The 21,327-nt window shown below is 42.3% G+C and overlaps 1 protein-coding gene across 3 annotated transcripts in view; it reads left to right on the forward strand.

Annotated features, from left to right (window-relative positions):
• SLC12A7 (solute carrier family 12 member 7) overlaps positions 1–21,327 on the forward strand; it is a 919,795-nt gene that overhangs the window by 886,109 nt on the left and 12,359 nt on the right. For all 3 annotated transcript variants that reach the window (XM_073630658.1, XM_073630657.1, XM_073630659.1), the window contains exon 23: positions 10,434–10,567. In XM_073630658.1, the coding sequence (XP_073486759.1) occupies positions 10,434–10,567 (134 nt within the window). The remainder of the gene's footprint in view (positions 1–10,433; positions 10,568–21,327) is intronic.

A 21,327-nucleotide genomic window follows, 5' to 3' on the forward strand; every position in this document is an offset into this window, starting at 1 on the left:
CTCCTGTCATGCTGGCTTTGACCGTAAAGTGCTACAAGCATCTGCCTAGTTAGAGTCCTATACCCTTGTTTATTTTTTGTGAGACTGTTGGCATCTGTTTTCACTCACCTGGAGGTAGCAACGTATAACCCCAGTTGTCTAAGACACTTTCTGCTTCCTGTACTGTACTCAAAGCAATGGATTTTACAGGTAGGACAAAAAAAATTTTTTAGTCAGTGACAATATATTAAAGCAGAAAGCTAGCTTTTTTTGGACTGAACAATATAAGAATATCTGTCAGGCTTTTATTGCCACCAGTGTGCCTGCCAATGAGATTTACTTCCTGTTGTGTCATAAGGACAGGGAGTGAGGGGAGATGTCTCCAATGGGTATGCCAACTGCAATAAAAACTCATTTTTAGAACAATGGAGAAGGGCTAGAATCGAATATATTTTTATTATTGCCTGTGTGTCTCATACCTACACTTCGTCTCATGTCTCTTGGGCAGGAAAATTATATGAGCATGAGCCCAAGTTTAATTTCTAGCACCACATCCCGAAAAAGAATGTTTAGAACCAAAGAGAGTGGGGATTTTTAAGGTGCACATCAATTGAATAGATATCAAATATTTTTGTATAAAAAGATTTTTATTTTATTAGGAGAGTACAATAAAAATATATTTTTTCACATAAAAATGTAAAAATATATATATTTTTTATATTTAATTTATATTATATTTGGAAGTGCCACAAGTATTTAATTGCAGATGCAGTAACACAGCAAAAACGATGTACTTCCCAACATGTTTCGCCCATCTGTCGGGCTACCTCAGGGGATGCTGGTCACATGCAGAATACACTGCCTTCTGTATCTCCTAGAAGATGGGGGGGGGGGGGGAGAGGGGAGAATGGTGTAGGTCTGCCAGGATAAATGCTGCCGCCGTACCGAGGGAGCCCTGCGCTGAAGGTGAGCGTAGATGGTACAGAGAGGCAGATATGGCAGCTGGCTTAATGCCAGGGACCACACACCTCCCAGGATACAAATCACTTTATAGGAATACCTGAGTGGAGAGTTTGATGTGCATGGGTCCCTTGGTTTCTGCAGCCAAGGGACCCTGCACATCAAACTCTCCACTCAGGAGGTATTCCTATGAAGTGATTTGTATCCTGGGAGGTGTGTGGTCCCTGGCATTAAGCCAGCTGCCATATCTGCCTTTCTAGCCTTTTGGTACCATCTACGCTCACCTTCAGCGCGGGGCTACCTCGGTACGGCGGCAGCATTTATCCTGGCAGACCTACCCCGTTCTCCCCTCTTCCCCCCTCCATCTTCTAGGAGATACAGAAGGCAGTGTATTCTGCATGTGACCAGCATCCCCTGAGGAAGCCCAACAGATGGGCGAAACATGTTGGGAAGTACATCCTTTTTGCTGTGTTACTGCAATTAAATACATGTGGCACTTCCATATATAAATCTCCTTTTTACATTTTTATGTGAAAAAAATATATTTTTATTGTACTTTCCTAATAAAATAAAAATCTTTTTATACAAAAATATTTGATATCTATTCAATTGATGTGCACCTTAAAAATCCCCACTCTCTTTGGTTCTAAACACTCTTGGGCAGGAAGTGAGGGGGGAAACTCCAACAGTGTAAGTAAAGACTGCAATAAAACCCCCCAGATGTTTTAATACTTCTCCAAATTTTAGCCGAAATCAAAAAGGTTTGGCTCTTGTGCGTTTTTCAATAATGTTAAACCTGTGCACCTACTGTATATCTAGGAAATAGTTCACAGAATTAAAAGAAAGCTGCTATTTTATTTGCCCTTTTTGAACACTTTAACTCTTATTTTCTTGGAAATAACATTATATGAAAACATTATCTTACCTTGATAAAGTCAGTACGATAATTTTGCCACTTTGCTATAATGGATTAAAATTAGCAATGGCTTTTTCCCAACCATGTTTTGCATGAATACCATGTGTCCTTTTGGAACTGTTTATTTAAACAGATTGTATATGTTTTAGAGCTGTCAGGAAAGAAGCAAGTACCAGTCTCGCCAATATCGCTGCCTTCCTTCCCACATGCGCGGTAGAGCGGCACTCCGGCGCATCCCTGGGCACAATACAGCAAAACAGCTAATGCATGTGCGCAATTCAGCTAAACGGCTAATGTGTGTGTGTGCGCAATTCAGCGAAACGGCTAATGCACGTGAGCGATTCAGCGGCACGTCAAACGCAATAGCATGCGCACAATATGAGCCTCCCACTGGCCTATAAAGCCGGTCTGTGCCATGACCAGATTGCTGGTTTGTCTTTCAGCTCCCCGTGTGCTTCCTGCTTGTATCCTGATTCTTGATTACCTGTTGTGACCCGGATTGACCTTGACCTGCTCAGATCTCTTCCTGCTTCTGACCCTCGGCTTGCCTCTCGGACTTCTCCTCTTGCTTCCTGTGTTTGACCCTCGACCTGTCTACGGATATTGCTTCCTGTCTCCAGTGATTGATACGCAGCCTGCTCCTGGACTTTGCTATTTTCTTTAGTGCTCGACCCCTGGCTTGCTTACAGACTTTGCCTCAAGTTACCTGTGTTTGACCCTCGGCCTGTTTACGGACTTTGCTATCAATCTTCAGTACTAAGTCATCAGCCTGCTGACAGACCTTTGCACTAGACTGTTTTTGCTAAGAGACTCTTACTAGTCATTGGTGTTTTACCCCCGGCCTGTTGTTGGATTAGCTGTTCATCTTCCTTCTTGAGCTTCAGCATCTTCCAGTCCTACACAGCTGTCTCCCTGCTGGTGACCTTCACGCAAGACCTGCCCAGCCTGCTGGTGACTCGTGCCTCTTTGTGCCCTTCACCCCCTGTACCATCTTCAGGAGTGGAGTGCGCTTAGTCGCAAGAGGTTACCGCTCTCAGCATCTCGGCCTCAGTGAGTACCCTTATCTGACAAGAGCTCTTTCATACTAGTGGTTGGGGGCCGTAAAGCCACCTGGTTCAGCCGTGCTTTTAAAGTGCCCCCATCCCCCCTTCCTTATCCGCCCTGTCACTTTCAAGTGCGGGGCATGCTAGTGCAGGGTCAATGGGAATAAACCAGGCACTGAGGAGATACCTGACCCTGTGGTTGTTGTTTCAAAGTCCATGCCTCGATGGGTCAGGGCTGCTTTGGTGGCAAAAGGGGACCTACTCAATATTAGGTGGGTGGGCATAATGTTATGGCTGATCAGTGTTTATTGCATACTACCTTAGGCACAGAGCACACAGGGAAAATACACTACAAGAGACCACAGAAAACAATGTGGCAGAACAGTACAAAGCTATTGTAATACACACAGGACTGATGAATGCATTGCAAGGAACACTCAGTTACAACATATTATCAGCTTGGTATCTTACAATAAAATAGTTCACTCTGTGATCAAGTTGAAATATTAATCCTTTGCAAACAAAGGCTTTATTTGCAATGTTAGGGAAAATGGTGCAGGTGGTGCCAGGACATCTAAAACTCAAAGGTAGTAGACAGCTCCTACTTTGGATCTGTCCAAGATATGCAAACACAGGAATCGCGCTAATAAATATACATAAATGAAAAAAAATGAATGAACTAAGTGAAATATTAACCACTACACAAATTATGTGATATATATTAACCGGACTTGGTTTGTGTAATACACAAAATCAAATAATATATAAGTCTCTGTGATAACTGATATCAAATGTCATCCACCCGTGCAAAACAAAAGAACAATGTAGTCCGCATGAGACGGACTACATCTATCATATTAAATAGATCGGCTCAGCTGCACCTTTCCTGTGTTGTAATGATATGAATGCTGGATATTGCTGGCAGGACTGTTTTGGCAGGAGTGATATGTTAGATGTCCTTGATGGATTGACAAGCGTTAGGTGCAGAACCGCCTTTGAATGAGATCTGCTGTGTTAATATATGGGACATCTCTCTTGGATGATAGAAGCTGCCCCTTCCTTTTCTGACAAGTTAATCAGGTTTTACACGATCAGAGTTTCCCTATTTCTATTACATGCCATGCATTCCGTCTGAGCTGATCTATTTAATGTGATGATCCGAGGTCCTAGCGGCAGACCAGCACGGGAGATATACTCAAAGTTACAGCTGTCATGCTTTTCATGATCCTCTGTAATAAGGGAACATGCCTGTCTATTAAGGAGTAACCCCTTCTATACCAGTGGTGGATCACATTTCTACATTACACAATAGCTGAAGACCGTCTCATGCGGACTACATTGTTCTTTTCTTTTGTTTTGCACGGGTGGATGACATTTGATATCAGTTATCACAGAGACGTATATATTATTTGATTTTGTGTATTACACAAACCAAGTCCGGTTAATATATATCACATAATTTGTGTAGTGATTAATATTTCACTTAGTTCATTCATTTTTTTTTCGCTTATGTTTATTTATTAGCGCAATTCTTGTGTTTGCTTATTTAATTGCTATATGGGTGTCATATATTTTGAATTGCTGCTTGTCACAGTTTATCAGTTTTTGATTTAATTTTTCTGAGCTATCTACCACCAGCTCACACCTTGTGCAGTTTTTCTTTCTTTTCTCTCTGTCCAAGGTATGCAAGAAGTCAGGGGACTGACACATCTAGTATTATAACTTTTGGACGAACTGACTTTAAACATTTTAGACTTTAAATTGAATCATCTTCACATATTTTTTGTAAAATCACAAAAAATTATTTTAGAAGTTTTTTTAAGACATTAGTGTTGTGTGAATCATTTAACTTGTTAGAATACAAACATGGGGCAGCCTGTCAGCATGCAAACACATGAGGTGCTTCTTTTAAATGTAATTATTTTTGCCATTGCCATCCCACAGAGTAATTTATCGCAGGAGAGAACATAATCTCAATGCAATATAAGTGCAATATAAGAATATGAATGAGGCATGTTGCTGAAATTATTGTTTAGTATATTATTGATGCATTGTGAAATTTGCAGTTTTCTGGTACAATCATTTTTCATTGAAAATTTTCAAGGAGGTTACATAACAGGTTATCCCTGAGATTTGTGGTTTTTAATTTTGGGTAACCACTAACACTATTGTAAAGGAAACTCCACAGGTTGCCCAGTATTTCTTCAAGAAAATATTCATTCTTTTTTTAATAAATTATGTCCCTATGTCCCTTTTCAGTCCTTTGAGTAAAATGTTAATTTACCAAATATTTTTTCCAGAGTGAATACAATCTTTCATTATACATAAGATGTTTCCATTAATTTTGTTAATTTAGTTACCCACCTTTGAACCCTCTCTAGAATGTCCTTTTTATAGTATGGTGCCCAAAACTGGGCCCATGTTCTAGATTTATATAAACGCAATACTGTACTGGAATCACTATTTTCCGTCTTGTTTTATATATCCCAATATTTTGTTACTTTTGCATCCTGCTGCTTTGCTTATCCTACCCAGTATTCCCAAGTAAGGTATAGCACAAAGTATTTTATAATTTTGCATAAATTTGTCACAAGGGAAATATGGGAGCTGCCATTGCCAGTACCTTCTATAAACAATATTTCTTTTGCCTCGCACACAAGTAAAAATGAGAATATAAATCGAATACAGCTCCAGTAAATGTTGTACACCTTACTCCTTTTTTTTTTTTTTATGCTTACAGGGAATGGGAGAACCTGTAAGTTAAACTACAGACTGTTTCATACTAAAATAATTTGAGTTTCATAATAATAACTTAACAAAATAACATAAACCTTGTGTACACCTGCATTTTCTTGTGCACATTGCTAAGCAATATTAATATTATTATACAGGATTTATATTGCACAGTGCTCAGAGGCGGCTCTAGGCTTTGTGAGGCCTTAGGCAAAACTTAGACATGAGGCCCCACTCACTCCCATAATGGGAAAAATAATTCAAGGGATGAAAATGAACTGTATTAGGAGGGTACAGTATAGGGGAGTGGACAGTACAGGGGGTAGGTAAGTGGGCATAATAAAGATATATTTTCCTCAAGCAGAGCTGCACAGGGAAGCTGCTCTCACAGACCCTACCTATTCTGGTAGGCTGTCACAAAGAGAGAAATAAAGGGGGATGGGTGGAGAAGGAAGGAAGGAAAGAGAAAAAGAGAGAAAGAAAGATGGAAGGAAAGAAAGAAAGAGAAAGATGGAAGGAAAGAAAGAGAAAGATGGAAGGAAAGAAAGAAAGAGAAAGATGGAAGGAAAGAAAGAAAGAGAAAGATGGAAGGAAAGAAAGAAAGAGAAAGATGGAAGGAAAGAAAGAAAGAGAAAGATGGAAGGAAAGAAAGAAAGAGAAAGATGGAAGGAAAGAAAGAAAGATAAAGAAAGATGAAAGAAAGAGAAAGAAAGATGAAAGAAAGAGAAAGAAAGATGAAAGGAAATAAAGAAAGAAAGAAAGAAAGAAAGAAAGAAAGAAAGAAAGAAAGAAAGATGGAAGGAAGGAAGGAAGGAAAGAAAGAAAGAAAGAAAGATGGAAGGAAAGAAAGAAAGAGAAAGAAAGATGGAAGGAAAGAAAGAAAGAGAAAGAAAGATGGAAGGAAGGAAAGAAAGAAAGAAAGAGAAAGAAAGATGGATGGAAGGAAAGAAAGAGAAAGAAAGATGGATGGAAGGAAAGAAAGAGAAAGAAAGATGGATGGAAGGGATGGAAGGAAAGAAAGAAAGAGAAAGAAAGATGGATGGAAGGAAAGAAAGAAAGATGGATGGAAGGAAAGAAAGAAAGAGGGAAGGAAAGAAAGAAAGAGAAAAAAAGATGGAAGGAAAGAAAGAGAAAGAAAGATGGATGGAAAAAAAGAAAGAGAAAAAAAGATGGAAGGAAAGAAAGAAAAAGAAAGAAAGATGGATGGAAAAAAAGAAAGAGAAAAAAAGATGGAAGGAAAGAAAGAAAGAGAAAGAAAGATGGATGGAAAAAAAGAAAGAGAAAAAAAGATGGAAGGAAAGAAAGAAAGAGAAAAAAAGATGGAAGGAAAGAAAGAAAGAGAAAGAAAGATGGATGGAAAAAAAGAAAGAGAAAAAAAGATGGAAGGAAAGAAAGAAAGAGAAAGAAAGATGGAAGGAAAGAAAGAAAGAGAAAGAAAGATGGAAAGAAAGAAATAGAAAGAAAGAGAAAGAAAGAAAGATGGAAAGAGAAAGAAAGAAAGAAAGAAAGAAAGAAAGAAAGAAAGAGAAGGATGGAAGGAAGGAAAGAGAAAGAAAGAAAGAAAGAAAGAGAAAGAGAGAAAGAAAGAAAGAAAAAGAGAAAGAAAGAAAGAGAGGAGAAAGAAAGAAGAGAGAAAGAAAGAAAGAGAGAAAGAAAGAGAAAAAGATGGATGGAAGGAAAGAAAGCAAGAGAAAGAAAGATGGAAGGAAGGAAAGAAAGCAAGAGAAAGAAAGATGGAAGGAAGGAAAGAAAGAAAGATGGAAGGAAGATGGAAGGAAGGAAAGAAAGCAAGAGAAAGAAAGATGGAAGGAAGGAAAGAAAGCAAGAGAAAGAAAGATGGAAGGAAGGAAGGAAAGAAAGAGAAAGAAAGATGGATGGAAGGAAAGAAATAAAGAGAAAGAAAGATGGATGGAAGGGATGGAAGGAAAGAAAGAAAGAGAAAGAAAGATGGATGGAAGGAAAGAAAGAAAGATGGATGGAAGGAAAGAAAGAAAGAGAAAGAAAGATGGAAGGAAAGAAAGAAAGAGAAAGAAAGAAAGAGAAAGAAAGATGGAAGGAAAGAAAGAGAAAGAAAGATGGAAGGAAAGAAAGAAAGAGAAAGAAAGATGGAAGGAAAGAAAGAAAGAGAAAGAAAGATGGAAGGAAAGAAAGAAAGAGAAAAAAAGATGGAAAGAAAGAAAGATGGAAGGAAAGAAAGAAAGAGAAAGAAAGATGGAAAGAAAGAAATAGAAAAAGAAAGAAAGAAAGAAAAAGATGGATGGAAGGAAAGAAAGAAAGAGAAAGAAAGATGGAAGGAAGGAAAGGAAGAAAGAGAAAGAAAGATGGATGGAAGGAAAGAAATAAAGAGAAAGAAAGATGGATGGAAGGGATGGAAGGAAAGAAAGAAAGAGAAAGAAAGATGGATGGAAGGAAAGAAAGAAAGATGGAAGGAAAGAAAGAAAGAGAAAGAGAGATGGAAGGAAGGAAAGAAAGAAAGAGAAAGAGAGATGGATGGAAGGAAAGAAAGAGAAAGAAAGATGGAAGGAAAGAAAGAAAGAGAAAGAAAGATGGAAGGAAAGAAAGATGGAAGGAAGGAAAGAAAGAGAAAGAAAGATGGAAGGAAAGAAAGAAAGAGAAAGAAAGATGGAAGGAAAGAAAGAAAGAGAAAGAAAGATGGATGGAAGGGATGGAAGGAAAGAAAGAAAGATGGAAGGAAAGAAAGAAAGAGAAAGAAAAATGGAAAGAAAGAAATAGAAAGAAAGAGAAAGAAAGATGGAAGGAAAGAAAGATAAAGATGGATGGGTGGAAGAAAGAAAGATGGAAAGAAAGAAAGAAAGAAAGAAAGAAAGATGGATGGAAGGAAAGAAAGAAAGAAAGAAAGAAAGATGGATAGAAAGAAAGAAAGAAAGAAGGATGGATGGATGGAAAGAAAGAAAGAAAGATGGATAGAAAGAAAGAAGGATGGATGGAAGGAAAGAAAGAAAGAAAGAAAAAGAAAGAAAGAAAGAGAGAAAGAAAGAGAAGGAGAAAGAGAAGGAAAGAAAGATGGATGGAAGGGATGGAAGGATAGAAAGAAAGATGGAAAGAAAGAAATAGAAAGAAAGAGAAAGAAAGAGAGAGAAAGAAAGAGAAGGAGAAAGAGAGAGAAGGAGAAAGAGAAGGAAAGAAAGAAAGAGAAAGAAAGATGGATGGAAGGGATGGAAGGAAAGAAAGAAAGAGAAAGAAAGAAAGAAAGAAAGAAAGAGAAAGATGGAAGGAAAGAAAGATAAAGATGGATGGGTGGAAAGAAAGAAAGAAAGATGGAAAGAAAGAAAGAAAGAGAGAAAGAAAGAAAGAGAGAAAGAAAGAAAGAAAGAGAAAAAAAGATGGATGGAAAGAAAGAAAAAGAAGGGGAATGGAGGAAGAAGGGAAGGAAGAGCATCCCCTACATCAGTGTACTCACTGGGAGGCAGGATGGATGGATGGATCAGACTCCCCTTGTCCTTTTCTCTTTCCTGGGCTCCAGCTTGAATCTTCCTGCCCATACATCCCCTTCTCTGAGGCAGAGCAGAGAACACTGCCAAGGAGAGTGGGCGGGGCAGACACAGGAGGAGAGGGCGGGAGGAGGAGGAGCAGAAGCTCTCTCTCCTCTTCTGTCTGGCTGTGCGGCAGCAGGGGGAGGGGGGAGATCTGTCAGAACAGGCTATGCTGAGCGGCTCTCCCTGTCTGTGAGCTCCGATCACACATCTCACTCGCAGCCTATCTCTCCCTGTAACAAAACGAGGGGACTCGGGACTGTGTGATGGAGGAGATCTCTGCTGCTGAACGAGGCGGCTCTCTAATTAGGTAAACAATCCAGCTGTGCGAGGCCCCTATGACTGCGAGGCCTGAGGCCACCGCCTATTTCGCCTAATTAGAGAGCCGCCTCTGACAGTGCTTTACAATATGAAGGGAGACATTACAGTTCCAGCACATCCATCCATCATCAAAAAAATACAGGGTTAAGGGGGCCCTGCTCATAAGGGCTTACAATCTAAAAGGGTGGGGTAAGTGGTACAAAAGGTTATAACTGTGGGGGATGAGCTGATGGAAGTAATAAAAGTTCATTTAGTTGGAGGTGTGATGGGCTTCCCTGAAGAGGATCGTCTAAAGGCAGCTAGAGAATGAGATAACCGGACAGACCGAGGTAGAGGGTTCCAGAGGATGGGAGAGGCTCTGGAGAAGTCCTGGAGACCAGCATGGGAGGAGGAGACGAGAGCTTGAGAGCAGTAGGTCTTGGGAGGAGCGGAGAGGACGTTTGGGTGATATTTGGAGACAAGATTGGTAATGTAGCTGTGCGCAGAGTTGTGTATGGCTTTGTATGTTGTTATTAGTATTTTGAATTTTATTTGCTGGGCAATTGGAGGCCAGGGGAGGGATTGGCAGAGAGGGGTGGCAGACCCTGAGTGGTTGTTAAGATGGATGACTCTGGCAGCAGAATTCATGATATACTAAAGAGGCGATAGCCTATGGAGAGGTAGGCCTATGAGAAGGGCATTGCAATAGTTAAGGCAAGGCACATTTTAGAGATATTACGGAGGTGAAGTTTACAAACTTTTGACAGTGATTGGAATTGGGGCCTGAAATCATAGGTCAGAGTCTATGATTACACTTAGTACCCTGAAGGGGACTGATCTTGATGGCAAAGTCATCGAGGAGGGCACGGAGGAGGGGGGGATATTATCAGCTGGGTTATTAGTAGCATCTACTATCCAATAAACATGTCTGATTTGGTTAACCCTTCTTAATCGTGTTGCATACGTGTGTGAATAGAAAATTCTTATTGTCATTAAACTGTTTTGCAGAAATCAGTCAAATGTTAGGAGAATGCACACTGCTGTAAAGCTGAATGAAGTTGTGCGTAATAGATCTCAGCATGCACAGCTGGTTTTACTAAATATGCCAGGACCACCTAAGAATAAACACGGTGATGAAAACTGTATCCTTTCATCCAGGTAGTTTAAAGGTATGTGACACTTATAAAGACTTACTGTAAAACTGGTTCAATTTTTTTCTCCATCTCGTTCACTTAGCTGTGTATGTCATGTTTAATTTTTCTGCTTTCTCTCGCCTCACTAGGCACACTGTTATTCCTGCAGGCATGTGGTACATGTCCAACAGTGTTGTCCCTTGGGTGTAAATTCTAATTACTTTTTGTGAATAACTTAACTTTTGCTTCCTGATAATCTGTTTGTATGAATAATGATCGTGCCCCCATATTAAAGTAAAACTCCTGTTTGAAGAAAATCATTGCCTATCAGTTTTAAAAAATGTAGCTTTCACTGCATTGAACGTAGCTTAACCACTTGCCAACCGCCTAACTGGGAATTTACGTAATGATTTTGACATTTAATACCGGGGATATGGCTGCAACTAGATGCCATAACCCTGGTATTTTTTTTGGATTCCGATAAAAGTCCAAGACTCCAGATCTCTCCATAAAGAGGACCTGTCATGCTGTATTATCGCAAGGGATGTTTACATTAATTCTAGCACTAGACCTCTGTAACTCTAAACTGGTAACCTGTAGAAATTTTTAAAACGGAAATTTTTAAGTAGCTTGGCGTCATTCCAGAAGCGCGCCAATATTAAAGCATGATATGTTGGATATCTATTTACTTAGTGTAACATCATCTTTCATATTATACAAAAGAATTGGGGTATATATTGTGTTTTGTTTTTTTATTCATTAACCACTTCAGCCCTGGAGGATTTGGCTGTTCGATGACCAGAGCACTTTTTACACTGCGCTGCTTTAACTGGTAATTGCGCGGCCATGCAATTGTGTACCCAAACAAAATTGCGTCCTTTTTTCCCACAAATAGAGCTTCTTTTTGATGGTATTTGATTGCCTCTGTAATTTTTATTTTTTGCGATATAAACGGAAAAACACCAAAAAAATGTTTTTTTTTAATGATATTTTCTACTTTTTGTTATAAAAAAAAATTTAACAGACTTCATTTTAGTCAAACATTTAGGCCAAAATGTATTCAGCCACATGTCTTTGGTAAAAAAAAAATGTTTAAGTGTGTATTTATTGGTTTGCGCAAAAGATATAGCGTCTACAAACTAGGGTACATTTTCTGGAATTTACGCAGCTTTTAGTTTGACTACCTATCTCATTTCTTGAGGTGCTAAATGACCCCATTTTGGAAAGTAGACACCCCAAGGAAATTGCCAAGAGGCATGTTGAGCCCATTGAATACTTTATTTCTTTGTAACAAGTGATTGAAAAATGACGGAAAAAAAAAATCCACAAAGTTGTCACTAAATGATATATTGCTCACACGTGCCATGGTTATATGTGGAATTACACCCCAAAATACATTCTGCTGCTTCTCCTGAGTATGGGGATACCTCATGTGTGAGACTTTTCGGGAGCCTAGCCTCGTACAGGACCCCAAAAACCAAGCACCGCCTTCAGGATTTCTAAGGGTGTACATTTTTGATTTCACTCCTCACTATCACAGTTTCGAAGGCCATAAAATGCCAAGATAGCACAACACCCCCCCCCCCCCCCCCAATGCCCAAATGACCGCATTTTGGAAAGTAGACACCCCAAGCTATTTGCTGTTAGGCATGTTGAGTCCATGGAATATTTTATATTTTGCCACAAGTTGCGGGAAAATTACTTTTTTTTTAAATTTTTTTTGCTCAAAGTTGTCACTAAATGATCCATTGCTCAAACATGCCATGGGCATATGTGAAATTACACCCCAAAATACATTCTGCTGCTTCTCCTGAGTACGGGGATACCACATGTGTGAGACTTTTTGGGAGCCTAGCCGTGTACAGGACCCTGGAAACCAATCACCGCCTTCAGGTTTTCTAAGGGCGTACATTTTTTATTTCACTCCTCACTGCCTATCACAGTTTCGAAGGCCATGAAATGCCCAGATAACACAAAACCCCCCCAAAATGACCCCATTTTGGAAAGTAGACACCCCAAACTATTTGCTGAGAGGGGCGGCACAGTGGTGTAGTGGTAGCACTCTCGCCTAGCAGTAAGAAGGGTCGCTGGTTCGAATCCCAACCACGACACTACCTGCCTGGAGTTTGCATGTTCTCCCTGTGTCTGCGTGGGTTTCCTCCGGGTACTCCGGTTTCCTCCCACACTCCAAAGACATGCTGGTAGGTTAATTGGATCCTGTCTAAATTGTCCCTAGTATGTATGAATGTGAGTTAGGGACCTTAGATTGTAAGCTCATTGAGGGTAGGGACTGATGTGAATGTACAATGTATATGTAAAGCGCTGCGTAAATTGACAGCGCTATATAAGTACCTGAAATAAAATAAATGTTGAGTATTTTGCAGATCTTGGTTTTTGTCACAAAGTTTTGAAAATTGAAAAAAAAAAATAAATACATTTTTCTTTTCTTCATTTTCAAAAATAAATGAGATCTTCAAAATACTCACTCACCATGCCTCTTAGCAAATATCTTGGGGTGTCTACTTTCCAAAATGGGGTCATTTGTGGGAGTTTTGTGTTATCTTGACAGGGCCTCCGTAACTGTGATAGGTAGTGAGGAAGTCACAATTTTATGCCTTTTAGAAAGCCTGAAGGCAGTGCTTGGTTTTTGGGGTCCCGTACACAGTTAGGCTCCCAAAAAGTCTCACACATGTGGTATCCCCGTACTCAGGAGAATCAGCAGAATGCATTTTGGGGTGTCATTTCACATATGCCCATGGCATGTTTGAGCAATAGATAATTTAGTGACAACTTTATGTAAAAAAAAAAAAAAAAAAAAACAAGTGTAATTTTCCCGAAACTTGTGGCAAAATATCAAATATTTCATGGACACAACATGCCTCTCAGCAAAAAGCTTGAAGTGTCTTCTTTCCAAAATGGGGTAATTTGTGGAGGTTTTGTACTATCTTGATATTTCAGGGCCTCCGGAATTGTGATCGGTAGTGAGGAAGTGAAATCACCATTTTACGCCCTTAGAAAGCCTGAAGGCCGTGATTGGTTTTCGAGGTCCTGTACACGGCTAGGCTCCCAAAAGTCTCACACATGTGATATCCCCGTACTCGGGAAAAGCAGCAGAATGTATTTTGGTTTGTAATTCCACATATAACCATGCCATGTTTGAACAATATATCATTTAGTGATAACTTTGTGCAAAAAAAAAAAAAAGTGTAATTTTCCCGAAACTTGTGGCAAAATATAAAATATTCCATGGACTCAACATGCCTATCAGCAAATGTATTTATTTATTTCAGGTACTTATATAGCGCCGTCAATTTACACAGCGCTTTACATATACATTGTACATTCACATCAGTCCCTACCCTCAAGGAGCTTACAATCTAAGGTCCCTAACACACATTCATACATACTAGGGACAATTTAGACAGGATCCAATTAACCTACCATCATGTCTTTGGAGTGTGGGAGGAAACTGGAGTACCCAGAGGAAACCCACGCAGGCATCAGCAAATAAGGGGTCTTTTTTTTTTGGGGGGGGGGGGGGGGGTTGAACTGTCCTGGCATTTTATGCACAACATTTAGAAGCTTATGTCACACATCACCCACTCTTCTAACCACTTGAGGACAAAGCCCTTTCTGACACTTTTTGTTTACATGAAAAATTTTTTTTTTTTTGCAAGAAAATGACTTTGAACCCCCAAACATTATATATTTTCTTTAAAGCAAAGGCCCTGAAGATTAAAATGGTGGGTGTTGCAATTTTTTTTTTCACACAGTATTTGCGCAGCGATTTTTCAAACGCAATTTTTTGGAAAAAACACACTTACATTTTTAAAAGCCTTTACAGGTTACCATTTTAGATTTACAGAGGAGATCTACTGCTAAAATTATTGCCCTCGATCTGACCTTCGCAGTGATATGTCACATGCATGGTGCAGTTGCTTTTTACATATGACACCGACGCTTGAATTTTTTTTTGTTTTGTTTTTTTAATTATTTTGCTTTTTTACTTTATTTTTAAACTGTTCCTTTTTAACTGTGATGGTGAAATCACCTTCTACAGCGCTGGAGTCTCTGCTTTACGTATCGTGGGAGCAAACGCTGTTGCTGTCAAGATAACGGAAAATTGTATACTCACCTTTCCGTAATTTTCCTTTCCTGTCGTATCTTCATGGCAGCATACACTTTGGGTTGTGACTCCGCCCTCACAACCTGATAGGACCACATAGCTATAAATTGTAAAGAGGCCCCTGCCCCAGTATTCTCCGTATATATCACCTCAGAGGGTGGGAGATTGTATGCTGCCATGAAGATACGACAGGAAAGGAAAATTACGGAAAGGTGAGTATACAATTTTCCGTTTTCCTGTCGCATCATGGCGCAGCATACACTTTGGGGAGTAACTCGCAAAGACTGGGTGGGGATTCAAACTAAGTTTATTAATCAAAGAACAGAAGAATTGGCCTGGATAACGGCTCTTCCGAAATCCACTGTGGATAAACAGGCGGAATCCACTTTGTAATGGGTCATAAAGGTGTTCCTGGAAGACCAGGTGGCCGCTCTGCAAATTGTCTCCGCCGAGACTCTACAATATGCCGCCCAGGAGGTTGCCACTGCCCTGGTGGAATGTGCCCTTAAGCCCTCAGGTACTTGCTGACTACTCAATGAATAGGCCTTTTTTATGGTCTTCACCAGCCATGACGCAATGGTGCGTGAGGATGCCGCTTGACCTCTCCTGAATCCATGTGGAATGATTAGGAGGCTTTCCGTTTTCCTGATGGATCTGGTAACTGAAAGATACTCCAGGACATTACCCTTGACATCCAGTGGGTGAGGGTCGCCCTGTTCCGTACTGAGTGCTGGAAGGTTAATTTCCTGGTTGAAGTGAAAGGATGAGGATACCTTGGGGATGAACCGGTCGGAGGGTCTTAAGACCAATCTGTCTGGCAAGACAACCAGATATGGATCACTGACCATTAAAGCCTGCATCTCTGACACCCTTTTAGCTGATGTTATGGCTATCAGAAATGAGACCTTCAGCGTCAGATCCCATAAGGATATGCTCTCATTAGGAAAGAAGGGTTCCTTGGATAGGGCTTCCAGCACGACTGAGAGGTCCCAGACTGGGAAGGAAGGCTTTCTAGGAGGTCTCAGTTTTAGACAGGCCCGCTGGAACTGAACCACGAGGGGATCTTGTGCCCATCTGATACCCGTCAAGGCGGACAGGGCCGAGACTTGAACCTTTAAGGTACTTGACCTGAGGCCTTTCTCTAGGCCTAGTTGAAGGAACTCCAGGACCTGTGACACAGACGGCGAGTCCCAACCTTGCTGTTGAGCGAAGGCAATAAACTTCTCCCAGACTCGCCTGTACGTGTTATTCGTAGTAGGCCTCCTGGCCTGGAGTAGGGTATCCACCACCCTCTGGGAACAGCCTTGCTCTAGGTACCTAGCCCTTTCAGTCTCCAGGCCATCAGATGTAGCTTCTCCGGGTTCGGGTGAAGAAGATGGCCCTGGGAGAGCAGGTCCGATGACAACGGGAGAGGCAGGGGATCTGCCGTATTCAGCTGCATCAGGGTGGTAAACCATGGCCTCCTCGGCCAGAAGGGAATCACTGCCACCACCAGTACCGATGACTCCTTGAGTCTCAGGAGAAACCTCGCTATGAGTGGAGTTGGAGGGAAGATGTATCCTAGATGAAAATTCCAGGGGTGCAGAAGACAATCCATCCCCTCCGCCGAAGGGAATGGGATCCTCGATAGGAATCTTCTGCATTTCGTATTCTCCGGGGTTGCGGCCAGGTCTATCTCTGGTGGACCCCAAGTTCGGGATATGAGGGAGTAGGCCTGTGGATTCAGGGACCACTCGTGGTTGGAGGTGAAATTCCTGCTCATCGAGTCGGCCAACACGTTCTGGACTCCCGGTACATAAACTGCCCTTAAACTCGATAGGTTCAGTTGTGCCCACTCTAGAACAGGACGGACCTCCTGCATCATGGACCTGCTTCTGGTGCCCCCCTGCCTGTTGATATAGGCAACCGCAACTCTGTTGTCCATCCTCAGAAGAATGTGCTTCTCCCTCAAGAGGGGGCTGAAGGACAGGAGGGCCTGAAATGCTGCTCTCATCTCCAACACATTTGACACTGAATCCTGTGTCCTGAATGGCCAGCGGCCTTGAGCCGCGTAGTCTTGATAGTGGGCTCCCCACCCTTGCAGACTGGCATCTGAAGTCACCGTCTCCTGGTGAGGGGTGATTATGTGTTTGCACCTTACCAGGTTGCGAGACCGTGTCCACCACAGCAATGATTGCTTCACTTCCTGAGAGATGTAAATCGACTGGGACATTGAGATACCGTTCCACTGGCGCAGAAAGGAAATTTGGAAAGGTCTCGAGTTCCATTGCGCCCACTGGACTATCGGAATGGTGGATGCTAAGGAGCCCAGGATACTGAGGCATGCTCTGGCCGGTAGCCTCTTGGCCGAAATAGCCTTCTTCACCTTCTGGATCAGAGGAGGGATCTTCTCCCTTGGAAGCTCTACTGTGTTCTCCCTCGTGTCTAGTTCGGCCCCCAAGAAGACCATCCTCTGTGTGGGATAGATACTGCTTTTCTTCCAGTTTATTAACCACCCTAGGGACTGTAGGGTAGAGACCAGGATCTCTCGATGTTGGATGAGAGACTCCTTGTTGTCCGAAAGAAGCAGAATGTTGTCCAGGTAATGATGGACTCTCAATCCTCTCTCTCTCAAGTGGGCTATAACAGGCAGTAGGACCTTCGTGAATGTCCTGGGTGCGATGGAGATCCCGAACGGGAGACTTCGGAATTGGAAGTGCCAACTGCTTATAGTGAAACGGAGGAATCTCTGGAATTCTGCGTGGATAGGGATATGTAAGTATGCGTCCTGAAGATCGATCGAAAGCATCCAATCTCTCCGATTTATCGCTTGGAGGATTGATTGTAGGCTTTCCATCCTGAACGTTTCTACCCGGATTGACCGGTTGAGGTTCTTTAGGTCCAGGACAGGACGAAAGTCCCCTGATTTCTTTCTTACTAGGAAGAGCGGGGAATAGAAACCCTGCCCTCTTTGGGATAGTAAGACTTCCACTATTGCCCGTTTCTGTAGCAGATCTTGGATATACTGAACCAAGAACAGCCTTTTCTCTCTGGAAGGAGGGAGCTTGGTTGCGCAGAAGTGACCCCTTGGGGGGCGGTATTTGAATGACCACCTGTGACCGACCTGGATGGTGGATACTGTCCAGGGATCCTTTATCATTTCCGCCCAAACCAGCTTGAAACTTGTGAGCCTGGCACCCACTACTGCTGGTTGGGCGGGCGTACCTTCAAAAAGGTTTCTGCTCATTGGAGGCAGGAGTTTTGGGTTTTTGGAATTTGAGGAAGGACGTCTGAGGGTTCTTCCAAGTTCTCCTGTATTCCTTCCCAGGCCTATAGGACTTTGCATCCCTGTATCTTTCCGGGAGATTGCGCTTAAAGGGAGGCGCCCTCTGTTGTTTTGATCTTTTATCCGAAGGGATAAGGCCTGACTTCCCACCTGTCACTTTAGAAATCGCTGTATCCAGCTTCGCGCCAAAGAGGTTTACCCCGTCATATGGAATCCGACAACAATTAGATTTTGAGGCAGGGTCGGCCGACCAGGGTTTAAGCCATAACGCCCTCCTGGCCATTACAGTGGCTAACATAGATCTCGATGCAGACCTAATAGTGTCTACGGAAGCTTCCGCCACAAACTCCCCTGCTAGGCTGAGGCCTTGATGATCTGGTCTTGATCAGCGCCCTCGGTGACGAGCTTTGCGGTATTCGATGACCAACCGGAAATAGCTTTCCCGACGTCGGCCAGTGTCACTGCTGGTCTGCAGGCACCCCCTGCAAAAAGGTAAGCCCTCTTGAGGTCCGTATCCACCTTTCTGTCCAGCACGGCCCTGAACGTCACTGCGTCTTCAATGGGAAGCGTCACGTGCCTGGCTAGGCGCATCAAAGAGGCGTCTACCACTGGAGGGGAAACCAAGGGAGATACCTTGGGCTCTTTCAGAGGGTACAGCTTAGAAAGCCTGTTGGAAAGACTAATTTTCTTCTCCGGAATCTGCCATTCTTCCTTAATAAGCTCATCCAGCTCCTCTATGAATGGAAAGGCTTCCGGAACTCTTTTGAGATTCGGGAAGTATTTCCTCTGCTTTTGTTGTACCTCCTCAGGCTCCTCCCAGTTTATCGCTTCCTTGACCGACTTCGCAAAGGGTCCTATGAGCAAGAAATCAAACCCGGCTGATGCCTCCAGCTCTTCATCGTCTGACGGGAATTCCTGTTCCCTTGACGGGCTGGGATGGGATGGTGAGACGCTCTGAGCTGTAACCTCCACATCTGGAGTTGGGACGTGCAGAGCAGGTACTCCGGTAGGTTCTATAGTGACCAACTCTTTCTCCCTGGTGGCTTCATCCATACATCTGCGGCAGGCCAGTCTGTCTGGTAGGGCTGTGGCCCCACATACCCAGCAAGCATTCCCTGCCGGCCGGGAGGGATGTGCAGGAGACTGACGTCTACGTGCAGGGGATCTCCTGTGATAGGAACGCCTATGCCTGGAGTAGGAACGACTCCTCCTACGGCTTCCTCTGTGGGCTGAGCGACTTCTGCCTTCGCCTATGGCTGGAGCGGCTTCTCCTGCGTGAGGTCTCTCTCCGTCTTGATTTTGACGACCTTGATGACCTGGTAGGGCTGACCAATTAGGCAGCATTAGTACGATCCTGCTCTCTTTTTCAATCTTCACTACTTACCATGGAAATCCCCCCCCCCCCCCCTACCTATTGGGCTGATGGTGATCTGCTGGGGCAGCGGTCTCCATGGAAAGGAAATACTGTGATAGACCTGGCAGAGACACAGGCAGGTATAAACATGCAGTCAGCCAAACACAGGTACCAATAGAAAGGAAAACACTTACCCCAAGGGAAAAAACGCCAGAAGGACAAACAGAGCTGATAAAGCAGTCAGGGTGTCTTCAGGTAACCAGAGGCATCATATAATGACAGATTGAGGTTTTTAAAAGAACCGCCATGGCGGCCGAGGTCACGACCCACTCGCACATGCTCAGTAGCGACGCGCCCCGCTCTGCGCCATCTTGGAACCTGGCAAATCGACCAGAGCACTGCGCATGCGCGGAAGTCCCGAGGCGCTCGCCAAGCCAGGGGGAACACAGAGGGACTACAGCACCCAGAAAAACACACAGGAAGCATGAAAAAGTGTAATGGAGACCGCTGCACACAACTAAGCTTTTTTAAGGCTTATACTGGAGCCGTTTTTAACATACCCCTGAGATCACCAGAGTGGGGTTCCTTCCATCTAGGTCATTTAGAGGCTGTACAGGTAAGGACTTCCACCCAGGAGAGGCTAGAACCTGGCTGGGGCGAATTCGGTAAGGGGGTGCTTCTGACATCGTCTGGTCCTTGCAGGTGAGGAAAAAAAAGAGAATACTGGGGCAGGGGCCTCTTTACAATTTATAGCTATGTGGTCCTATCAGGTTGTGAGGGCAGAGTCACAACCCAAAGTGTATGCTGCCATGATGCGACAGGAAAAATAAATCAGTGCTGCAGCTGAATAGCGTACCTGAAAACAAAAAAAAATGGTTAACAATAAACCACGTGGATTAAAAAGGGTAGAAATGTTGCTATTCCTCTCTGGTTTCAGTGTAGTGGAAAAGAATTGTCTTGCAGTTTGTAAAATCTTTGGTCTATCCCAAACCAAACCACGTAAAAACGAAGAAAAAAGAATGGGAAACTGTGAAAGTTTCCCTGCCCTCTAGGGTAGGGAATATTAAATATATAAATCTTAGTGCATTCAGGAAAAAAAATGAAAAAACATAGCTAGGGTGTAGCACACTAGCCTAACGTGTTCATTTATATTCCAATTTAGATTTAACCAGTTTGGTTCTTGACACATTCATCACTTCAACACCCACCAGAGGGTGCAACACACCATTTCTACTTTGCTGCTTTTCACATTAGATACACAACACAATTCGGTGTCACTGAGAATATTTATTTATTATTTAATTGTATATCATCTTGAGGTTTGGGCTCTGATACAGAGGATCAAACACACGTTTTTTCATTTTTTTCCTGAATGCACTAAGATTTATATATTTAATATTCCCTACCCGGGAGGTGGCAACACATTAGTTCACCTTGCTTTATTTATATTTTTTGTTATTTTTGTTATTTAAATTTTAGATTAAGATTTTTCAGTTTTTGATACACTAATCATCCTAACACCCACCAGAGGGCGTTATACACCTTATTTACCTTGTTAGTTCTTGCATTAGGTATTGCACAAATTCTACGCCACTATGAATATTTATTATCTTCACCCTGTTTGAGATAGACAGGGGGACTAACACCTTTGCGGTATTTTTTATACCATAGGTCTTTTGGGATTTGGATCTCAAGGAAGGCCAAATTATCCCACATGTTTAATTTTTGGTTCATCAGCCTGATTTATAAAGGCAGAGGGTATAACACCGTTCTTTCACAGTTTCCCATTCTTTTTTCTTCGTTTTTACTTGGTTAGGTTTGGGCTAGACCAAAGGTTTTACAAACTGCAATACAATTCTTTTCCACTACACTGAAACCAGAGAGGAATAGCGCCATTTCTACCCTTTTTAATCCAATTTCCTGCTCTACTTAGGTGGCAGCAATATGTAGAGGCAGCAATTCCTTCTTTTCTTTCTTTTTTACATACATATATTTTTTTCCTATACATTTTTGGTAACTGGAAC

The sequence above is a fragment of the Aquarana catesbeiana genome, linkage group LG05, assembly GCF_042186555.1.
Source record: "Aquarana catesbeiana isolate 2022-GZ linkage group LG05, ASM4218655v1, whole genome shotgun sequence".
Taxonomy (NCBI): Eukaryota; Metazoa; Chordata; class Amphibia; order Anura; family Ranidae; genus Aquarana; species Aquarana catesbeiana.